Genomic DNA, 22,496 nt, shown 5'->3' on the forward strand with positions numbered 1-22,496 from the left:
TAAATGTCACAGCGGACAGCAGTAACTTTAATGTTCAGTCTTGAATCTGCACACTATGAACAGAGTACAAACATTTTTATAAAGTGCAGAACTGTATCACATTTGACACTTTTCTGTTCATAAATTCAGATGACACCTGTGTGGACGATTAAAGGGATAGATGTTCACCCATAAATGCCAATCCTGTCATTATTTACTCAACCTCAAAAATATATATTAAGAGCTGGCTCTGTGTTTTGTTCCATAAAGTTTCTATCAAGACAAACATTCTACAAAATGTCAGATTGTATGTTCCATGGAAGAAACACAGTTAATAGGATGGTTCAATTTAAATTTAGTCACAATTGACTTGTTCAATACTAGCTTGAATATTTTATTCTGTTAAACACAAAAGAAGATATTTTGAAGAATGTTGAAAACCCCTGACTTCCACAGTATTTTTTCCCTCAACAGAACAAAAAAAAAACAGTTTTTTAACAAAACAAGGGTGAGTAAACAATGACAGAACTCTTATTTATGGGTGAACTATCCCTTAAAACAAGTCTGGAATGACATGAGGGGATAAACGATATAGCAGATTTTTAATGGTATTTTCATCCCCTGTGAAAATAGTTTGTGTTTAGAGGTGATTCTGATGTCAAAGACAATCAGGATGTATTCTGTCCTTCGTGCTCAGTCCTGAAATTGGTCATAAAGCGTCCTCCTGCGGAATGTTGACTCAAACATGTTTATCCAGTAAAGCTTCCAGAAGCCGTCCACTGTTGGTGATGGCTGTTGTGAGCACTATGAATCTGCAACCTTAAAATGCACAGTTTTATATTAACCACATAGTTAAGTAACCATGAAAAGGCAAAAATGCTTTCTTCAGTATTTTACCTCTTTCCTTGCCGAGGAATCGGAGTGCGGAGATCTCAGAGTAAGTGCAGCCACCAAGGAACATCACTAGGACGATCCTTTGACCATTACTTTTGTTCCTGGCTTCTGAACTACTGCTGCCACCTAAAAATACAAGAGGGGCAAATAAGAGGAAAACGTAGGCTTGATAGAAAAATAAACAAATTAAATATTAATATAAAGTTGAAATATTTTTTGCTAGTGGATACAAGACACGACTGTTCATTTATGTAAGTGAAAGTTATACCTCAAAACAATCTTTATACAGTGGACTACAAACCAACAGGAACTGAAGAAGCTGCTACAATAAGTCTGAGAAAATACTGAAGTTCAGGTTTTGCATGAACCTGGCTCACAGCTGAAACTGCATGCTGTCATTGAGGGAAAGGCTGGCCCAGCAAAATATTGATAGTTATCATGACAATTTTGTTCTGTTAAGCTGTGAAGTACTGAGGACTTGCCATCATTTTATTACCATTTTTCTAAACTACAGCAAATAAACTGATGATGTAAAAGATGTGAAAGGTTGTTACAGTCCCTGTCTAATCGTAGTGTTTATTTGTTTTGCCCTTGTGTTTTTTCATTCCAGCCACTCCCCGTTAGTTTAGCTTTCCCCACTTTCCTGAGTTACTAGTTGCCTTGGATGTTCATTGTCTCCTAGGGATGTAACAATATTGCAAATACCGTCATACTGCAATAGTAATTTTTATCAATATTACCGTAGGCGCATGACTCAATAAAACTATATTTCTGAGAAAAGTTTGCTTAGGCGAATGAAGCGAACGGGAAGTAGCGGGAACTACAATTCCCATCAGCCTAGGCGTGGCCATCATCCTTTGCAGTCTGTTGTCACTACAGATCCAGTAATGCGGAAATGGAGTGTGTTGCTAGTAGCGGGGAAGAAAAAGAGCTGGAAATGATCAAACCTAAAGCGAGTTTTAAATCGGATGTGTGGAAGCATTTTGGTTTCTATCTAAAAAGATACGAAAAAGGAGAAAAGGTGACAGACAAAGAAAAAAACTGTATGCAGGCACTGCCAGACTGTGGTGAAATATAAGTCTGGGAATACGACTAAAAACAGTCATGGGGAATGCAGAAACACAGCACACTTGTTAGATTGATGCAGACATTGACTTGTCTAGACACCTCTATCTCACTCATGGCTTGTCCTCTCAAGTAGTGGAAAGACAATGCACAACATTATCCACTGCTGTCAACCTCGGCTAAATCATATCTCTCTATCCCCCAGAATCCTCAGTCCCAAATGAGAGGGGTTTTTTCTGTTGCAGGGGACATGCCCAGAGAGCCCAGCTTTTACCAGATTATAGTTATATGATAATTTTCCTTAAAAAAAAAACATCTCTATCTAAGTGAGTGAGTGATTAAATGTTGAATGTGATGAGTTTTCAACAATACTAAATTGAAACTTTATTTTTTTTACATGGTTTAACAGTTTTTTGTTATTAAAATTGAAAAATTGAAGTTCCTGTTTCGAAACTTACAGATAGACGGCTAATTTGTATGTCATTGATATGTTCAGTGCTAAGGTAAATAAACACTTTTGGCACTTTTGTCGAGTCTTTTCATTAGTTTTGTTTTTCCTGAAAATTATTCAAAAAATACTGAGCCGTGCCATTCACACCGAGGTATTATCGTACCGTGAAATTCTGATATCGTTACATCAATATTGTCTCCACCATCTTGCTATCTAATTTACTCATTATCCCTCTGTCTAATTCACTATTATACATGCATATTATATATATCTATGTTTAAGCCTTCAGTGTTTATAGCAAATTTTTTGTTGTTTCCTTTGGTTTTGAAGCACTCACAAAATTCTGTTTGCTGTTTGTTTAAACTACTTGTATAAAATAAGCTGAAACAACACAATACTTGAAGTTGTTTTTTGGACAACCTATTTGTTTTATGTTCTATCCACTTACATTTGTAAAAACTAATAAGCTAACGTAATCGATATGTGTTATGACAACCTGAAGGAATGTTCAAGTTTAAGCTCTATTTATTTATATAGCACATTTCCAACTGCCACAAGGCTGCACAAAGTGCTTTACAGAGAGAAAATAAACACATGATGTGAGCATAAAACAGCAATAGGCACATAATAGGAAGGAACATAGAAAGAATATCAATAAAAGAGCAAATAAAATAAAAAAATAATAAAAATATTTTTTTCCTAATTAAAAGACGCTACCACAGCTGACCAACACTAAACACGATTAAGAACATGACCGTTTTGATCCCCCTCCCCACTCCCAATACCCCCCCTGCCCCCTTTCTGAAAGGGAAGGACTTATGCTTCAAAAGACCTAGAAAATAAATGCGTCTTTAATTTAGACCTAAAAATAAGCAGCGACGAAGCCTTTTTTATTTCTAATGGCAGGGCGTTCCAGACGCGAGGACCTGCTATGGCAAAAGCACGTTTGCCCCTACTTTTGAGGTGGGCCTTTGGAACTTTTAATAAAAACTGATCAGCGAAACACAAGTGTCTTTGAGAAGTGTAATTAACAATCAGTTGGGATAAATAATGAGGGCCTAGACCATTTGGGGCTTTATACACGAAGAGAAGGATTTTCAATTCGATTGTGTGGAACCTTGCATTTTTTACAATGTGGGTTTAAAGAAACTAATTGTTTGGCTGCATTTGAGCATTGCTCGCTATGTCCATCAACCTGCTACAAGCCAGATGTACAATATATTCATACATATCTAAACACAACTCCTAATTATTTATTAATAATATAATTTATAACCACCACTTTAGAATTATTTCACAAAGCTCAAACTCTGCCTAAACTAGAAGAGGCGGCAGTCTTTTATTCCAATATTATAATGTCTTTCCAACTGAAATGTAATATTGAGTAGGGGCAGAGTTTTATTGTCAGCTCCTCATTTTTTACTCGCAGCAAACTAAAGGGTGGAGGGGCGTGGCCATGCATATTTCACCAATTCGTCAAAATGACATCATCAGAGAAGGGCTGCCATTCCAGAGAGGAAGCAAATAGTTAGATTTTCATTAAAAATACATTTTTTCGTGCTCACTAGCAAGTTCACTAGCATGTGGTATCATTTTATAAACTATATTCAAAACCATGTAGAAATGCATAAGGACAACTTGATACAACCATGTACTCTCTGGAAGTTGATGGAATAGTGTCGCTTACATTTATTTCTCCTTTTATTTATGTCATGTTATAGTAAAATATGCTGTAATGTCATTATGTATATAAAATATTTCATTCATTCGTTTTCCTTCGGCTTAATCCCTTTATTCATCAGGGGTCACCACTGCAAAATTAACTGCCAACTATTCCAGCGGATGCCCTTCCAACTGCAAACCAGTACTGGGAAACATCCATACACACTCATTCACACACATACTCTACGGCCAATTAGTTTTGTCAATTCACCTATAGCACATGTCTTTGGACTGTGGAGAAAACCGGAGCACCCGGAGGAAACCCACGCCAACATGTAGAGAACATGCAAACTCCACACAGAAACGCCAACTGGCCCAGTCAGGACTCGAACCAGTGACCTTCTTGCAACCACTGAGCCACCATGACGCCCTTAAAATTTTCTAAATGCAAATAAATTGTTCTTGCAAAATAAACATTGTGAATCTAGATTTCACACGGACATTAACAACAACATTTAAGCTTTATGCTTAACAAATACTTTGTTCAAACCTGTTACAGCAAAGTCCTGTCCATTCAGCATGCGTGTGACCTCCTCCAGACCTGTCCACCCATCTCTCTCCAGCACCTGCGGGAGCACAGGCCACAAGCAAACCCTGTAAAATGCTGATCGGCAGCTGAATAACAGCAATAAGCGGTTAAAGTGTTACCTGTTCAATCAGTTTGCAGCTCAGGGGAATGTAAGCACCACTGAAAATATAAGCCATGTCTCGTGGAACGCGAAGGTCATATTCCTCACCAGACTTTGGCACCTGTATATAAATAATCGATCATAATTTGAAAATGTTTTTGGTTGTATTTAGTGATTAATAAACTGTATATATGAACAAACCAGAGCCAGTCTTTTACTCAGAGCTCGGAAATTGCTCTTCTTAGCCAGTGAGGAGAAGGCATCCGTCAGCTTCCCTAAACAGAAACATCACTAATATGAATGTGCACATAATGGTCAATGTAATACAAATTAGAGCAAGAAAAAGCACAATAAAAGCCCCGTTTTCACTTGGTATTAAAGTGCATTTTAAGGGAACCAATCACAAGTGTTATTAACATGCGTTCAGAAGTGTCTAGGGTGACCACTGATGTTTAGATTTAAGCAAGACCCTTCTGTCTTATTTTTTCATGCTTTGCACCACTTTCATGAGAGTGTTCATTGCAAAACTAACATGGTACATGGCTTAGGCCAACACAGAATCTACACCCTCAGAAATCAACATCAACAAAAATCACAGATTTGTTTACTTATGAAAAAGTGCATTTATTTATGTGTATATTTATGTATACAAGCTGTTGTGTATTTATTGCAGTTATATTATTGGTCAAATTACAAAGGTTTGAAGCATTTTTGTACAATATAATTTGTAACGAAATATTTTCTGTTTTTAGTGGATGTGCTCAGCTTAGGTTCTAATCGTAAACCTTAAAATAAGTCAATATATATATATATATATATTTTTTTTTTTCTTTTAGGTTTTCAGCTTCTATACCCTTAAAATCATTCTGCATAAATCTACAGATGATTTTTAAAAATGAGAAAGAAAAAAAAAAATCACTCGCTGACAAAAAAAGTGACAAAATCTGTCAGGCCCTCAATGAATGTGAATGGTACTGAATGGTACTATAGTTCTGATCATAATCTTTTTGATACAATGCAGCAAGAATATTTGTTTTAGTGCACTTTTCACATTGCATCCCATAATGATCATATGTCCAAAAGCAATCTGATTTCAACTACCTCTAGAGGTGGTCTAGAGCAGGGGTTCCCAAACTTTTCAGCCTGTGACCCCCAAAATAACAATGCCAGTGACTCGCGACTACCAAAATCCTCTGAGGTAGTTATTAATATAGAAACCTTGCATTTAATGGTGCACACACACCAACAGACCCAAGTTTATTCTTCGTTTATTTTATTTTTTATGTATGTTAGTGCTGTAAGTGTGCCATAAGTTTAACCTGGTGGCATAAAATTAATCTGCTGCATCTGATGCTATTGCTGTGTCTTCAATATAATGTAATGACCCAAAGGGTCACAATCTACAAAAAAAAAAGGCTGTAACTATGAACTACTATTTTTATCTTCACTAGGTTATGGATAAAATATGATCATTTTAACGGTTTAATGAACTTAGATTTTTAGAAATCACCAAGCGACCCCCCCCTTCATTTTTCCATGACCCCCACTTTGGGAACCACTGGTCTAGAGTGGACAAGCTCAAACATTTACACCTGGATTAGTGTTTTCCACGTGATCAGATAGACAGAAATACATTTTAAAGGGATAGTTGAACCAAAAGTAAAATTTCTGCCAACATTTAATCACCCTTAACTTTTTTCAAACAAGAATGAGCTTCTTTTTATTATTTTCAAGACCCAAATATATATACACAGTTGAAGTCAGAATTATTAGCCCCCCTGCATTATTAGCGCCCCTGTTTATTTTTTTCACCAATTTCTGTTTAATGGAGGGAAGATTGTTTCAGCACATTTATAAGCATAATAGTTTTAAAAACTTATTTCTATTAACTGATTTATTTTATCTTTGCCATGATGACAGAAAATAATATTTTACTAGATATTTTTCAAGACACTTCTATACAGCTTAAAGTGACATTTAAAGGCTTGACTAGGTTAATTAGGTTAACTAGGCAGGTTAGGGTAATTAGGCAAGTTATTGTATAACGATGGTTTGTTCTGTAGACTATCAAGAAAAAAAATAGCTTAAAGGGGCTAATAATTTTGTCCCAAAAATGTTTTTAAAAAAATAATAACTGCTTTTATTCTAGCCGAAATAAAATAAATAAGACTTTCTCCAGAAGAAAAAATATTATCAGACATACTGTGAAAATGTCCTTGCTCTGTTCAACATTATTTGGGATATATATTATAAATATGAAAAAAATTAAATTAAATCAAAAGGGGGCTAAAAATTCTGACTTCAACTGTATGTATGTATATATATATATATATATATATATATATATATATATATATATATATATATATATATATATATATATATATATCATAATCATCACAAAATAGCAACCATTGACTTCCACAGTTGGAAAAACAAATTCTACGTAAATGGAAATCAATGGTTATTCTGTGTTCAACAGAAAAAGAAAGAAACTCAAACTGATTTGGAAATTAAAGGTGAGTAAATGTTGACAGGCTTTGTTTCAACTCTCCCTTTCATAGCAGGTATAAAAACAGAAAAACAGAGTAATTGCACTTGTCAGCATTCTCACCTGCAGTCTTGTCATTGACAAGTTTCCCTACTTTACTCTCCATGACTGTCAGTGTTTCTCCAGTTTGCTGTTCTTCCAACAGTCCCAGCTGCCTCAGGTTTGCAAACGTCAGCAGGTGCTCTATACCATAACTCTGAACAAGACAAACAACATACGGCATTACTGAAGATATAGGGCCTGATTTAATAAATAAATATGAGGCTACAATCCCATAGAACCAGAAATGAGAGTGTTTGGTTCTGTGAATGACCATGTGCAAATTACAGATATAGCTCATTTCAAAATTGGCCAATCTGCCAAGAAAAGTGCAAAAAAATAACATAATATGCCTTGGCGATTTCCCAGTGGTGTGTGGCAGCTGGAAAGGCATCCGCTGCGTAAAACATGTGCTGGATAAGTTGGTGATTCATTCCGCTGTGGCAACCCCAGATTAATAAAGGGACTAGGCCGAAAAAGAAAATGAATGAATGAACTAATGCCTAGGTGATCTACTGGGTGGGCCATTTATATGGATACATTAGATTTGCCGGCAGCTAGCTCTCTGCAACTCTCACATGGTCGCCCACTGAAGCTAAGCATGGCTGCGCCCGGTCAGTACCTGGATGGGAGACCACATGGGAAAGCTAGGTTGCTGCCGGAAGTGGTGTTAGTGAGGCCAGCAGGGGGCGCCCAAGATGCGGTCTGTGTGGGTCTTAATGCCCCAGTATAGTGACGGGGATGCTATACTGCTCAGTGAGCGCCGTCTTTCGGATGAGACGTTAAACCAAGGTCCTGACTCTCTGTGGTCGTTAAAACTCCCAGGATGTCCTTCGAAATAGAGTAGGGGTTTAACCCCGGCATCCTGGCCAAATCTGCCCACTGGCCTCTGTCAATCATGGCCTCCTAACCATCCCCATATTCAATTGGCTGCATCACTGTCTCCTCTCCACCAATCAGCTGGTGTGTGGTGTGCGGTCTGGCGCAAAATGGCTGCCGTCGCGTCATCCAGGTGGATGCTGCACACTGGTGGTGGATGAGGAGATTCCCCCCATGTGTCAAGCGCTTTGAGTGTCCAGAAAAGCGCTATATAAATGTAAGGAATTATTATTATTATTACTATTAATAAAATGGGTTGGTGATATTAACGGTCTGTTTGTGGAACATTAGTATATGTGAGGGGGCAAACTTTTCAAGAAGGGTGGTGACCATGGTGGCTATTTTGAAGTTGGGTATCTTGGATCCAACTTTTGTTTTTTAATAGGAAGAGGGTCATTTGACACATCAGACTTATTGGGAACTTCACAAGAAATTCAATGGTGTGCTTGGTTTTATTGTAACTTCCTTCTTTCATGAGTTATTTACATGTTTTTGACCACTTATAAAATGTGTTCAATGTGCTGCCCATTGTGTTGGATTGTCAATTCAACCCTCTTCTCCCACTCTTCACACACTGATAGCAATACCGCAGGAGAAATGCCAGCACAGGCTTCCAGTATCCATAGTTTCCTCTTCCTATTGAAAAAACAAAAGTTGGATCCAAGATGGCCAACTTCAAAATGGCCACCATGGTCACCACCCATCTTGAAATGTTTGCCCCCTCACATATACTAATGTGCCACAAACAGGACGTTAATATCACCAACCATTCCCATTTTATTGAGGGGTATCCATTTAAATGGCCCACCCTGTATATGTGAAATTTCTTCCATGAAACTCAATGCGCACACAGGTTGATAGGTTCACCTAATTTGTTCCTGCGTCCTTAACTACATGGCACAGGAGATTTGTTGCTGTCACCTTGGCAGCCAATGAGCTTGCTCCTCATCAGTTTAAATGCCCGATGTCATTTTACGCTGTCAAGCTGCGGCGCATTTTCGGAGACCCTTCTCCACCTCAGCTCCACCTGTGTTTAGATCTGCTACGGGGGGTTACATATATACTATGTTTGCAGCAGCGTGTTTTATTCTGAGACGGCATGCCTGTGTATATACTAGCAGAAGCAGGTCGTGGTATTTGCTCTACCATAATAATCAAAGCAGCAGCGTAGCAAATCTATATCGCCAAGACCAAATACATCAACATTGCCATATTTACTACCATACTAAATCTCGGGAGTATTCGTGACCGAAGTTTGTTTTCTTAGAATATTTACAATAAAATAACAGAAGTGGAAAAAATTCTCTCTCTTCACTGTAAAAAGGTATTTCTTACCTAAAGTTTTTTTTGTCTTGTTTCTAGTCCAAAAACCAAAAAATATTAAATCAAAAAGCATTTCTAGACAAGCAAAATAAATAATATGTCAGAATTTAGTTTTTTTTTTAAACAAGCAAATTATGGGGTAAGCAAAATAATCTTGTTTTTCCTTTTGACATAAGATTATTTTTCTTACCCCATTGGCGGATTATTTTGCTTGTTTTAAGAAAAAACTCACTTAATATTGGCAGATTATTTCTTAAAACAAGACTATATGTTTTGCTTGTCTAGAAAATTATTCTTGATTTAAGAATTTTTAGATATTAGACAAGAAACCAGACAAAAAATCTAAGTAAGAAAAGCATTTTTTTGCAGTGTAAACCATTGGCAAATTATTTTGCTTGTTTTAAGGAAAAACTTGGTTAATTACAGAATATTTTTCTGAAATTAAGATAAAGATTCTTTTGATATTTGGACAAGAACAAGACAAAACATCTAAGTAAGAAAAGTATTTTTGCTGTGTTCTACCGCACACTCTCTGAGATTATGTACTTCTATGTTTGCATTTGAAGTGAAGCTCAAACAAATGCATATGAATTTTTTTTCTGTATATCTAGCCCATAATTGCTAAAACAGCTTGAGTAATTTCAGATCATTCACTTCAGGATTTTACTCAAAGAGAAAGTTCACCTAAAAATGAAAATTCTTTCATTATTTACTCATCCTTTATTTGTTCCAAACATTTTAATTTCTTCTGTTAAACACACAGAAGACATTCTTTTTTCATTTGTTCCTACTATGGACTTTTTTTCCTACAATCTTTGTATATCTTGTTCTGCGTTCAACAGAAGGAATAAATTCATAAAAGTGATTTTTGATTAAATGAATGGTGAGCAGGGCTTTACATTAGCACCCGCCAATCCGCCAAATGTGGGTAGACTTCGGCGGTGGCGGGTAAGACAGATACTCCATAGCCACTTTGGCTGGTTAAAAATAATTTTCCCAGATAATAATTCTTAAAAGCAGGGTTTGACAATGAGGATGGTCCAATATGCATGCACAGGCGATCGAGAAGCAACACGATTGACAAAAATAATTGCGTTCACAACTTCGCGTGAGCAAAGCAGGTGAATACCGAATGATAATCACTCGCGCTAACAGCTGTGATGCGCACGACTGTTTATAACTTGTGCGCGCTCCCGTTTCCTTTTGCGAAGCAACTGTGTGTAGAAACACAACTGATGCGATCGATTCTCTTTCAAATACACTGGACAAAAGGGAGGAACATGCACCTACAGTTTGCTGCTTTCAAGAGTTCCAGAGTTGACTTATTGTAAGCAGCGCCAGTTGCTATCGGTTTAACCATTCTTTGAAAAGATCATTTATGGGCCTATCATTAACCATGCGTGTGCGATCATCCTTTTATTATCACACAGTATATTTTTTACCTGCATTCTTTTGCATTAATATGGTTTAATTATTATTATTTTTTACAATAACATTGCTTTAATGGGAGAATAACTCCCCATTTATGTGGTTAACTGGTGATCTGGGACCTTTAGCCAGGACATATGACTGTGCATATGTTTTGTTAAATAAAAAGTATAGTATTCAGTTATATTTTGCATGTTTTCACACATTTTTAAAAAATTTGTGGCTAAGGAATAATTAACTGTTTATTTATGGTGTGGTTAGAGATAAATTGGATAAATCCTTCATTTTGGGCTCTGAAAATTATGAAAACTAATTGTAATATATGAAACCCTGACCCATTTGCTCATGAATATTGAGCAAGCTCATACACGACACACAAAAAGTGAAATGCATGAGGAGGCATGTAGAGATAACGCAAACTCTAAATCAAGTAATTTTAGCATGTCAAAGTCATATTTATGTGTATAAAATATATTTTCCCAACAATAAAATTGTGGCTAGTGAAAATGGCGAGTGGCTAGTAATGTTGGAAAACTACTAGCCACAGTGGCTGGTGGTCAAAAAAGTTAATGTTAAGCCCTGATGGTGAGAAATGTAGATTTTTGGGTGAGCTATCCCTATTAGAAAAACAAGTAATAATACAAATTCATGACGAGTAATGTAAATAAACTCATAAGCGTACATTTTAAAATGACAACATACCTGAAGGTACTGAGCTTTAAGAGATCGATAGTCTTTGGACAGAAGGCCTGTGGGAGGATTAAATGCAATCATTCATCAAAAGATTCTGACATAAACAAACCTAAATCATGTATTTAGTATAAAGGCGTAAACCAGACTCACCATTTTCTGTGATAGACAACAGACAAAGGAGTCTAAGGCTATCAATCATCGACACCTGATAGAAAGAGTTTCTCAAGCATGATTATTATTGTAGCATCATTATACTAGAGTCTAATCTTTAATTTCTATTACCTGTCTGTTGATATGTTCTTCAATGTAAGCAATACATTCCCGGATCTCAAAGCCTTCAAGTAATGCTAAAAGATGAACAAAGGGAAGAAAATATAAATAAATTGGTGAAGTTATAGCTATGATGTATTGAATGATCTCATATCAATAAAAAAAATCCTACAATGTTCAGTTTTCAACAATTCCTGGAAATCTTGCTTCGTTTTCTTCTTCATTATGGATTCGCTTGCACCAATATCTATAACGGGGGAAAAAATGTTAATTTCAGGGTTCTTTGATCATCTTTAAAGGTCCTGTGAAATTAAAATAAAGTTTTTTAGATTTTAGTATCAATATGTTAGCTTTGGGGATATCTTTAAAGTAGTGTACTCCAAAACAAACAAAATCCACATTTAGAATATATAAACCTGATATAAACATCCTCCTCATACTTCAGCTTCCCATCAAATCAAATGCTCCTAGTATCTGACCTGCCCCACCTACTTCAAGACGTTTCTCATTTGCTTTTCATTTGATACGCTTGAGCTCAACCACTCTCACTGGCAGAGATGTGATTAAACAAAACACTATTGGCTGTTTTTTAAGGGGAGGGGCTATTCTATGCCCCTCCCTCTCTACATCTTTAAATTGAGATTACGTCAAACATCAAATGAAAAAAATGCAAATTTCACGGGAACATTAATATATAACACTACAAATTATTTTACAGTCACTTTTGACCATTTTCAACGAATCCTTGCTAAATAAAAGTATTAATTTATAATTCAGAAATCTTTAATAGTAGTGTATACAAAACCTACGAAGACTAAGAAGACGATGTTCCTGTTTGAGTCCTTTCAGCTCATCTGCAACAAACGCCTTCATCTGCTGGATGTCCATCCCACGCCGTTTCTGTTAACAATTAGCATTTTTGTTTTTTATTGTCACACTGCTAAAATGTCAAAATGTTATTACATTAATGTGCACTACAAAAACACACGCCATATGTAGCCTTACATCATGACACTTACATCATATGCTGTCTGAAGATTCTTAGCCTTCTGACTTAAAAAGCCAAACACATTGGAAAAATGTTCATTCCTTATTTCATTGAACACCTGATGAATCAAAACAAAGAAAGTTTTTTTTTACATAGCTGCTTCTAATCATGGTCAACTTAATGACGTCTGTGTGACTCTTACTTTATCTTGAGAGTTAAGCATCACTTTGATACTCTTGTCAGAGGAAGTGACATCAGGGCCAAACTCCACACTGCCTATTAACAATATAAACAAATGACAAGGGATGAACTTGAAGATCTGAGAATGAAAGATTTCAGTATGTTTTTGCTAAACATGTTGTGAACGAATTCTGATGACTTACTACATTTTATTCTGAAAATGTCATCCACCAATCCCTCGTAAACCACTTGAGAGCAGAGAGGAGTAACAAAATCCACATCTAAAACAGCAAAATGCAGAGACCTGTATATAAGTTGCCATTACTATAATAAAATTATGCAAACTGTAATTAGGTCAAAAAATATATATATATTTTCTGCACCACAATGTGTCCTGTTTAATTTAAGGGTTTTTTTTTCTGAGCAAATGAATAATGATTACTATACAATTTTACCAAGATTAACAGGTCACACTTTACAATAAGGTTTATTAGTTAATGTGCAATTAATGCATTTACTAACATGAACAAACAATGAACAATACATTTACTACTGTATTTGTTCATGTTAGTTCACGTTAGTTAATGAAAATACAGTAGTTCATTGTTAGTTCATGTTAACTCAGTGCATTAACTAATGTTAACAAGCATAAACTTGGATGTTAATAATGCATTAGTAAATGTTCAATTATGATTAATAAATGCTGTACTTGTGTTGTTCATGATTAGTTCATGTTAGTAAATGCATTAACTGATGAACCTTATTGTAAAGTGTTACCAATTAACAAAAGACAGCCATTACATATCAATACATGTAAGAATAGTTTCTATATCAAAATATCTTGTCTTTATATTCACATTAAAAAAAAAATTTGATGTCAAAATAAAAACTATTTAATGATCACAGTATTGGTAAGGGCTGGGCTATATATCCACTTCACTTAATGTTTATTTCTATAATGCTTTTACAATGTAGATTGTGTCAAAGCAGCTTAGCATAGAACTTCTAGTAAATTGAAACTGTCAGTCCAGTTTTCAGAGTTGTAGTTCAGTTTAGTTAAGTTCAGTGTGGTTTAATTTTCACTGCTGAATGTTACCACAGAATACATTGTGTACTGTAAAAAAATGGTTTATTCCATGTATACCATTAAACGTAAAGATTTGAGCACTAAACTCGCTCAAGAAGTCATTGCGACTGGAGGTGGGAAGTGCAGCATTTTATATAGGTTTAGTATTAAAGTTCAGAGATATAACTTATTAACCTCAGAAGTTTTCCTAAATGAAACGGTGAATATAAACATCACCATGAAAATCTTAATAAAGGCATAAACACATTAAGGGTGTTTATTTGCTAAAGATCATATTAAAATCTGTTTTACTTGTATTGTGCAACATATATTTGTAAAGTCTTTATGCATAGTATATATTGTAAAAAAAGGGAAAAACAATAAACCGTTGTATGAATGCTGTAATGTTTAAATACATTTTCCATTAAAAATGCGTGAAGGTCATGTGACCATCAGGAAGAACGCAGCATCTCTCATTTCTCACAGGACGCATTGTATTCTAGCGGTCCCCTGAGTTCGTTCTTCCAAGGTGACCTAGCAAGACCGGCCTTTACAAGAAAACAGGTTTGTTCTCTGCGTTCTTGGAATTAAGAAACAGCCTGAAATTGTAATCGTTTATATTTTGTATTTTTGAAGGGAAAAAAACTGTTTGATATTTCCTTAAATTGTTTAAATTTTTTTCTCGTTACTCACCTGGCATACTGTATATTTCATATCTGTAAGAAGTTGTTTCTTGAGAAGTGTTTATATAAATAAGTTCTGTCCACAATAAACTGAAATGTGACATACAGTGGGATGCAGTTGTTGTTCATCTGAAGTCATATTTTGTTTATTTTGCACATTTATTATATAAAGCCCTTTTGTGAATTTTCTGGAATAACTACCTTTAGAATATCTATTTTGTGAAAGAAATGGTTACAGTGAAATAAACCTTCTCATACTGTGAAATACAATTTTGATCATACAGCCCAGTACAGTACAGCCCATAAATACCAATTGTTCATTTAAATCTTTGCTCTCATAAATTTGTACAAATATTATTTAACAAAAATAAACTTTTAATCGTATAAAATGTAATCACATTAAGTTTAATTCATTCTTTTATTTATTTTGATAAATGTATGTCAGAATGAGAATATTGTTTCAATATTACATGTATAGATCTGTCACGCAAAGTGATGATGTAATAATATTTTGACTTTTTATTTGAAAAAAAAGGGGTTTTGAAACATTAAATTAAACACTTTAAATAATTATTATTTCTGCATTTATAAAATTAAATTTTGTTTACTTGAATGTGGACACAAAAACGAAAGATTTCAACTCTGACACAATTCCACAAGTGAAAAAAATGAAGATGCATCTGATTTCAAATTACTGACCTCTGTCGATAAGAAATACTTTGGCAAATTCAGGTTGTCTTGTTCTTTGTTCACCCTCCTCCATTAGTTCCCTCCAGGATTCATACACCATCTTTATAGAAAGACATATGGCATGTAAATCTGCATTTCATCAACTGAAATATAAACTTTTTGAAGGTAAAGTTGTCTACTAATCCTCACCTTGGCACATCTTCCAATCCCATAAACCTTTGAGAAGGAACCATAGACAGACTGTAAAAGATGTAAAGCACCCCCTCCAGTGGTCACCCAGCGCTGGTCTCCCTCCTTATAAATACAAACGTTATTATTTACACACAATGTGAAGCACATATCCAACACATAAGTTATCATTCATGTTTTTTTTTTTTCTCTTCAACAAAGCATTTAAGCAGAGATGTTCAAACTTGGGCCTGTGGGCCAAAGTTGGCCCATGATAACCTTTGATTTGGCCCACCATTCTATCTAAGAAGAGAAGGAGAATGAAGGAGAGCATTTGGGAAAATGCTTTTAACAGAAATCATCATTTTGAATTTAACGGAACATTTTTTGTTTGTTTTATTGTTGAGTTGAGCTACAAAAAAAGCAAACTGAAATTAAACATTTCAAAAATTATAAATTAATCAGATAAAAAAAAGGAAATATTGTTTCTCAACGGATATAGGACAATGCACAAAATATCGCAAGCAAATCAGTGCAAAAGCTCGACTTATTATTCGGCATTGAACTCCATTGTGTAATAAATTGGATTTTATTTTGTTTTTATTGTAATACGTTCATTATATCTATATTATTTAGTAATTATACTGCATTAGTTCATATAAAGCAATGTTTTCTAGTCTTTTATATATATATATATATATATATATATATATATATATATATATATATATATATATATATATATATATATATATATATATATATTAGGAACATAAATTACTCATGACAAACTTTAATGTAATACAGTTTGCTATTTTTATCTTCGGCCCACAGCCCTCAATGAAGTTTGGATTTTGGCCCTTCATAAGAAAACGTTTGGACACCCCTGCATTAAAGGGATAGTTCGCTCTAAATGATAATAAGCTCATCATTCTCCCTCATGGGCACCTTTTGTAATGCTGCTTTGGAACAATAGTTATTGTAAAAAGCGCTATACAAATTAACTTGAATTGAATTTAATCTGTTTTTATGCGAGGTAAAGCTCTTTTTTTCATAAAGGATAGCAGGTCAATGGGTGCCAGCAGTCAGCATTACTCAAAATATCTTCTTTTGTGTTCAACAGAATAAAGAAACTCAAACAGGTTTTAAACAAGCGATGATATCATTTTCATTTGGGGGTGAACTATCCCTTTAAGTTCAAAACATGACACTTAAAAAAAAAGTGTTGTTATTTTGCACACAATGTATGGCATCAAGAACATCAATACCAGAAAGTTATCTCTGAAGAACTCTGGCAGCTCTAAGCTGAGGATATCGTCATCCAGAGGAAGAATGTAGAAATTCCATTCATCGGTTGTAACATCTGAGAAAGAGTGTCCTTGTTAATGTCTGTCTAATGTAGCTAAAAAATAAAGCTTGAAACATTGAGCACATTTAACTCACCTCCATAGACACCCTGTTCCTCCAAAACTGTTTCACACGCATAAAACTGTAAAGAAGATCATAACCTAACAGTCAGAAATCTAAATAAATATGTAGCACATTTAAACATGATTACCAAAGCACAAGATAATTTAAATTTAAATTAGATTAGATTCAACTTTATTGTCATTACACATGTACAAGTACAATGCAACGAAATGCAGTTGAGGTCTAACCAGCAGTGCAATAGCAGCAAGTGCAGGATACAGGTATAAGTTATAAAGTGCAGTTATAGAAAAACTAGTTACCTTTTGTGGGGTAAATATGATCTTATATCTTCTGAATCGTCCAGCTACCTTGTCTGAATTAACTAAATCTGTAAAGAAGTTAAAACAAATTATCAAACTATACTTAATGCTTTTTTAAAATCATACAATACCAACAGTTAAACAGGCAAAATTATTAGGCCTCCTGTGAATTATTTTTTTTTAAATATTTGTCAATACATTTTTTAAACATAACAGTTTTATTACCTAATTCCCAATAAATAATTTATTTTGTCTCCAACATAATAACAGTACATAATATTTTTTTTCTAGTTATTTTGCAAGATACTATTAGATAAGATAAGTCTCATTTATAGGCTTAATTAGGTTAACTAGGCAAGTTAGGTTAATTAGACAAGTCATTGGACAACAGTGGTTTGTTCTGTAACCAATTTTTTTATAAAAAAAATTACTTCTTATTAGTCCTAAAATAATTAAAACAGCTTTTATTCCAGCTGAACAAAAAAAATCCTTCTCTCGAATAAAAAGTTTGTATAGCAAAAACTGTAAAAATGTCCTTCCCTCCATTAACCATCATTTGGAAAATTCATTCTTTAATTTTCCTTTGTCTTAGTCTCTTTATTCATCATATTCCAGCTGCAGCCCAGCACTGGGAAACACCCATACACTCTTGCATCCACACATACACACTACGGCCAATTTAGTTTATTCAATTCACCTATAGCGCATGTCTTTGGACTGTGGAGAAAACTGAAGCACCCGGAGGAAACCCACACCAATACGGGGAGAACATGCAAATGCCACACAGAAACGTCAACTGGCCGAGCTAGGCGTCGAACCAGCGATATTCTTGCTGTGAGACGACAGTGCTAACCCTCATTTGGAAAATATTTAATAACAAAATTTTCACAGATGGGATTATAATTTTGCATTCAACTGCATATAGCCATGTAACTCCAAACAGTACCAACCTGAAATCCACTTCACAGTTTGTATTCTAGGACGTATGAGGAAGCACAGCCTGTACACGAGAGAGAATATGAATATTTTAAAGAAGAACCCATGTATAATCAAAATTCCCGTAATGAACATGTGAATTTACTTACTGGTCTGAACTGCTGACGATTGGTTTAAGCTCAACTTTGTATAGTTTGTCGACTTCATGTTGCTACAAGGCAAAATCAGATATGGATGTTAAATTATTAGTGTGTGTATGTGTGTGTGTGTGTGTGTGTGTGTGTGTGTGTGTGTGTGTGTGTGTGTGTGTGTATTGCTTCTTTCTAAAAAATTATATAAACTGCAAATCATTTCCCAAACCTTGTTGTATAAGATAACACACCTTTAGGATTGTGACATTTGCAATTCGATCTAGAGGACTCATCAAATCTGCATCAATAAATAAATCCTTCTTCCCTGGCAACTGTAAAAACAAAAACAACAATACATGTTGGCACTTAACAATGAAAATACACAAGAAAAAGCTTCTTTTTTTGAGCACATTTTGTTCACCTGCTCCAGCAGAAAGATGAGCTGGTCTCTTGCCAGTCTTTTGAGCAATGAGAAGTCGGGCAGTTCAGGAGCATCTCTCCTCTCTGTCTGAGCCATATGGACAGATCCTGACAGCTGGACAAACATGTAAAACATTTGTGTTTAAGCATTTCTGTCCCTCCGATATGTGGAAGCTGCATGTACCGAATGCTGAATGTAAACAACTCCTGTCACAATTCTGCTTATGTCACTATAAGGCTGGTTTCATACAGCAGCTCAGGTTAGTGTTTTATTTACACCGTTTGTCAGCAAATAGAATCGTCAAATCCTTACTTATTTCAGCCAAAATAATAACAGTAATATAGTCATGCAAATTCATTAATTATTGTATAAATAAAATACAGTAATTTCGTATAATACCTCGAACACCTTTTCCGGAAGTGGGTTTGCTATATGACGGCTGACTCAGTGAAATTCTGAATCATTTTAGAAAGTCGGTTCTTTCGAACAGAAAAGTCAATTCAGTGATTCTTTTCAGCAAACCACGCATTAACAGTTGTCATATGCAATCATTTGTTTTACTAGCAGCAGATTATTTGTTGTTTGTTTGTTTGTTTGTTTGTTTGCTTGCTTGCTTTTTATTGTGTATTTATTTGTTTATTTGTTTGTATCAAGAATTTATGTGATTGGTAACATAATTATTGACATCAAGAATTTATGTTTTGACTAGTGGAAATGTAATCATTGGTATCATAACTAATTAAAAATAGTTATTAGTGATGAAATAATAAAATAAATAATAAGGTTGAGCAAAAATCCTCAAAGAATGTGTTTTGTAAACCAGAGAATTGACTCGTTAAAAAGATCCGACTCAAAAGAACAACTCCCACGAATCAAAATATCACTACACTAACGTTAGTTTCCGTACGGACATCTTAGTCTGGCGGACTCAAAACATCAGATTTCCATAACCAAAATTCATAGATAAGGTCAAAAATAGTTCTTTAATTTATAATTGACATATATATTCTGTATAAACTCTTGTGAAATATATTCACAAAGCATTATAAGCTATTATAGACTCAATCTCTACCTATTAGTTACTTCTAGTTTGAAGTAAGCATGAATTGTTCGTCGACTGCAGTGCTGCTAGAAACGGTTAATTTCGCCGCGGAGAAACATCGTAATCAGCGCCGCAAGGATCCTGAAGGCACACCATATATAAATCATCCGATTGGTAATTTACAAAGCAGTTCATGAGTCTTATATATTTTGACAGACGTCAGAAAATAAAGGTGTTTTCCTTTCTTTACAGGGGTGGCGAGGATTTTAAGTCATGAGGGTGAAATCACAGATGTCGAAGTCATACAAGTGAGTCAGAAATGTGTTTCTGGCTTCTCTGTAAAGTGTTGTCTGTGTTTTAATAATAACCTGTTTTATAAAGTTCTAAAGAAATAATAAGGAATTAAAGGGATTGTTCTCACAAAAATAGAAATAATCAAATTCTGTCATCATTTATCCGTCCCCCACATGTTTTAAACAAGTTTAAGTTTCTTCTGTTGAACACAAAATAAGATATTTTGAAGAATGCTGGAAATTGTAATGTGAAATCCATGCTATTTTTTTACACCACACGACAACCTCAAAACATAGATTCTTAGTGTGCCTCGCACAAGTGAGTGGATTTGACAAAACACCTGTAGAAAACACACACATTCACACTTTAACCTACGCTTGCACCAGTTGTGCAAATTTGCACCAGACGCATACAATCACTCTGTATCTGATTATGTATCTTATGTTTGTATATCTAATTTAAATATATATATATATCTTTATGAAATGTGCTTTTACACAAGTGAGTGGACTTGACAAACCACCTGTAGAAACCCACTTCTCTCTCTATATGAAAAACCCTCCCTCTTACTCTGGCACTTAATTATCTGAGTATTAACAGTTCCTTTGTCTAATCAGCACGTCTTGTATGTATTGCTTATTCTTGTGAAATCACTGAATGCCTTCTCAATTGTTAATCGCTTTGAACAAAAAGAGAAACTCTTAAATGTTTGGAACACCTATAGGGTGAGTAAGGTTTAGATTTGAGCTGTGAACTATCCTTCTAATTCATGGAACAAAATGATTACAGAGACAGAAACAGAATGTTTCAAATGCATTAATGTGACTGATCTGTATGCACCTGTGATGCAGGCAGCACTGCTTCATGACACAGTGGAGGACACCGACACCACCTTTGAAGAGCTGGAGTCTGTGTTTGGAGCAACAGTGGCCAGAATTGTCCAGGAGGTGACCGATGACAAGTCGCTGCCTAAAGCGGAAAGAAAACGTCAGCAAGTGGAGCACGCACCACACTGCAGCCATCAGGCCAAGCTGGTTAAGCTAGCGGACAAGTTGTATAACTTACGAGACCTTAATCGTTGCACTCCCGAAGGTGAAATATTGAGATGACTATCAAAATATTTACTACCTGTAATTTTTAAACTTGTGTAAGAACATAGTCTTGTTTTTTTTGTTTTTTTGATAGGCTGGTCAGCACAAAGGGTTCAAGAGTACTTTGAATGGGCATCTCAAGTGGTAAAAGGGCTTCGTGGCACCAATGCAGCAATTGAGGAGAAACTGCAGCAGCTCTTTTTGGAGAGAGGAGTGAAGTTATGATGACACAGATTACTTGTTAAAATTGTGGTGCTTTGTTTTCTTTGTGATGTAATTGACCATGAGGGAATGTTTCTTACCTTGTGGACATTACAGCCAAAATCATTCTGATGTTGTTCCAGGCGTGTATCACTCTTTCTACTGTGGACACAAGATAATGACGTTTCCTTTTGTGTTGATAATGACATAATTCAGGTTAAAATAACACCAGGTTGGGGATATTATCATTTGAATTTTTGAAATTGTGATGCATCTTGAGTTATTTAATATTAAGATGTTACCTTTTTTAATCATATAATTGTATTTAATAAAGTATGTATTATACATGCACTGATTTCAAATGCAATTAAAGTTTTGTTGAAAGGGATTAATGTAATTGTGTGTTTACTTTTTCTAAATAGATCATTATGACAAAAAATTAAAAAAAACAAACTCTGTCAGGATATGTCTTGGCAGCCGTCATTCAGTTTTCACGCAGTCTGTGTGAGTCTTCTGAAAACGTGGTCTATTAACCATATTTTTGTTTTGACTTGAAGGTTTGAATGACCAATTAGGAAAAAAGTTAAGTTTTAGAAATTGAAAGATAATTTATTTAATTATTATTATTTAAATTCATGCAAAATATTGCAAAAATTGCAGTATTATAAGTTATTTTGTTAGATAAGCTCCAGATTTGGCTTCAGTGCTGACTAATTTAATGTATATGCACAAATATAATATTGTAAAGCTTCCTATAGAAAATATTAATTCATATGGGAGATTTGTGGGGGCTGTACTTATATAGGCTGAGCACATATACAGTGCATCTTTAAAGTCTTCATAGCACTTCACTTTTTCCACATTTATTTATGCTACAGCCTTATTCCAAAATGGATTAAAATTATTTATTTCCTCAAAATTCTACACACAGTACTGCATAATGACAATATGA

At 34.9% G+C, this 22,496-nt stretch overlaps 2 protein-coding genes across 2 annotated transcripts; one reads left to right on the forward strand and one right to left on the reverse strand.

Annotated features, from left to right (window-relative positions):
* On the reverse strand, positions 1 to 19,331 carry vps33b (VPS33B late endosome and lysosome associated). The gene is given in 24 exon segments (NM_001014348.1): positions 1 to 798; positions 877 to 999; positions 4,602 to 4,677; positions 4,760 to 4,861; positions 4,942 to 5,015; positions 7,355 to 7,487; positions 11,663 to 11,709; positions 11,804 to 11,858; positions 11,936 to 12,000; positions 12,096 to 12,170; positions 12,733 to 12,823; positions 12,943 to 13,029; positions 13,114 to 13,187; positions 13,295 to 13,372; positions 15,540 to 15,630; positions 15,720 to 15,824; positions 16,967 to 17,061; positions 17,142 to 17,187; positions 17,429 to 17,496; positions 18,379 to 18,428; positions 18,514 to 18,575; positions 18,747 to 18,827; positions 18,917 to 19,030; positions 19,316 to 19,331. Coding segments are annotated over 23 exon segments (1,854 nt in total). The 5' UTR covers positions 19,013 to 19,030; positions 19,316 to 19,331; the 3' UTR covers positions 1 to 718.
* Positions 19,332 to 19,819: 488 nt separating this feature from the next.
* hddc3 (HD domain containing 3) lies at positions 19,820 to 21,932 on the forward strand. The gene is given in 4 exon segments (NM_001017835.1): positions 19,820 to 20,132; positions 20,211 to 20,266; positions 21,104 to 21,344; positions 21,438 to 21,932. Coding segments are annotated over 4 exon segments (543 nt in total). The 5' UTR covers positions 19,820 to 20,017; the 3' UTR covers positions 21,569 to 21,932.
* The last annotated feature ends 564 nt before the right edge of the window (positions 21,933 to 22,496 follow it).

This window comes from Danio rerio, chromosome 7 (genome assembly GCF_049306965.1).
Source record: "Danio rerio strain Tuebingen ecotype United States chromosome 7, GRCz12tu, whole genome shotgun sequence".
Classification (NCBI taxonomy): Eukaryota; Metazoa; Chordata; class Actinopteri; order Cypriniformes; family Danionidae; genus Danio; species Danio rerio.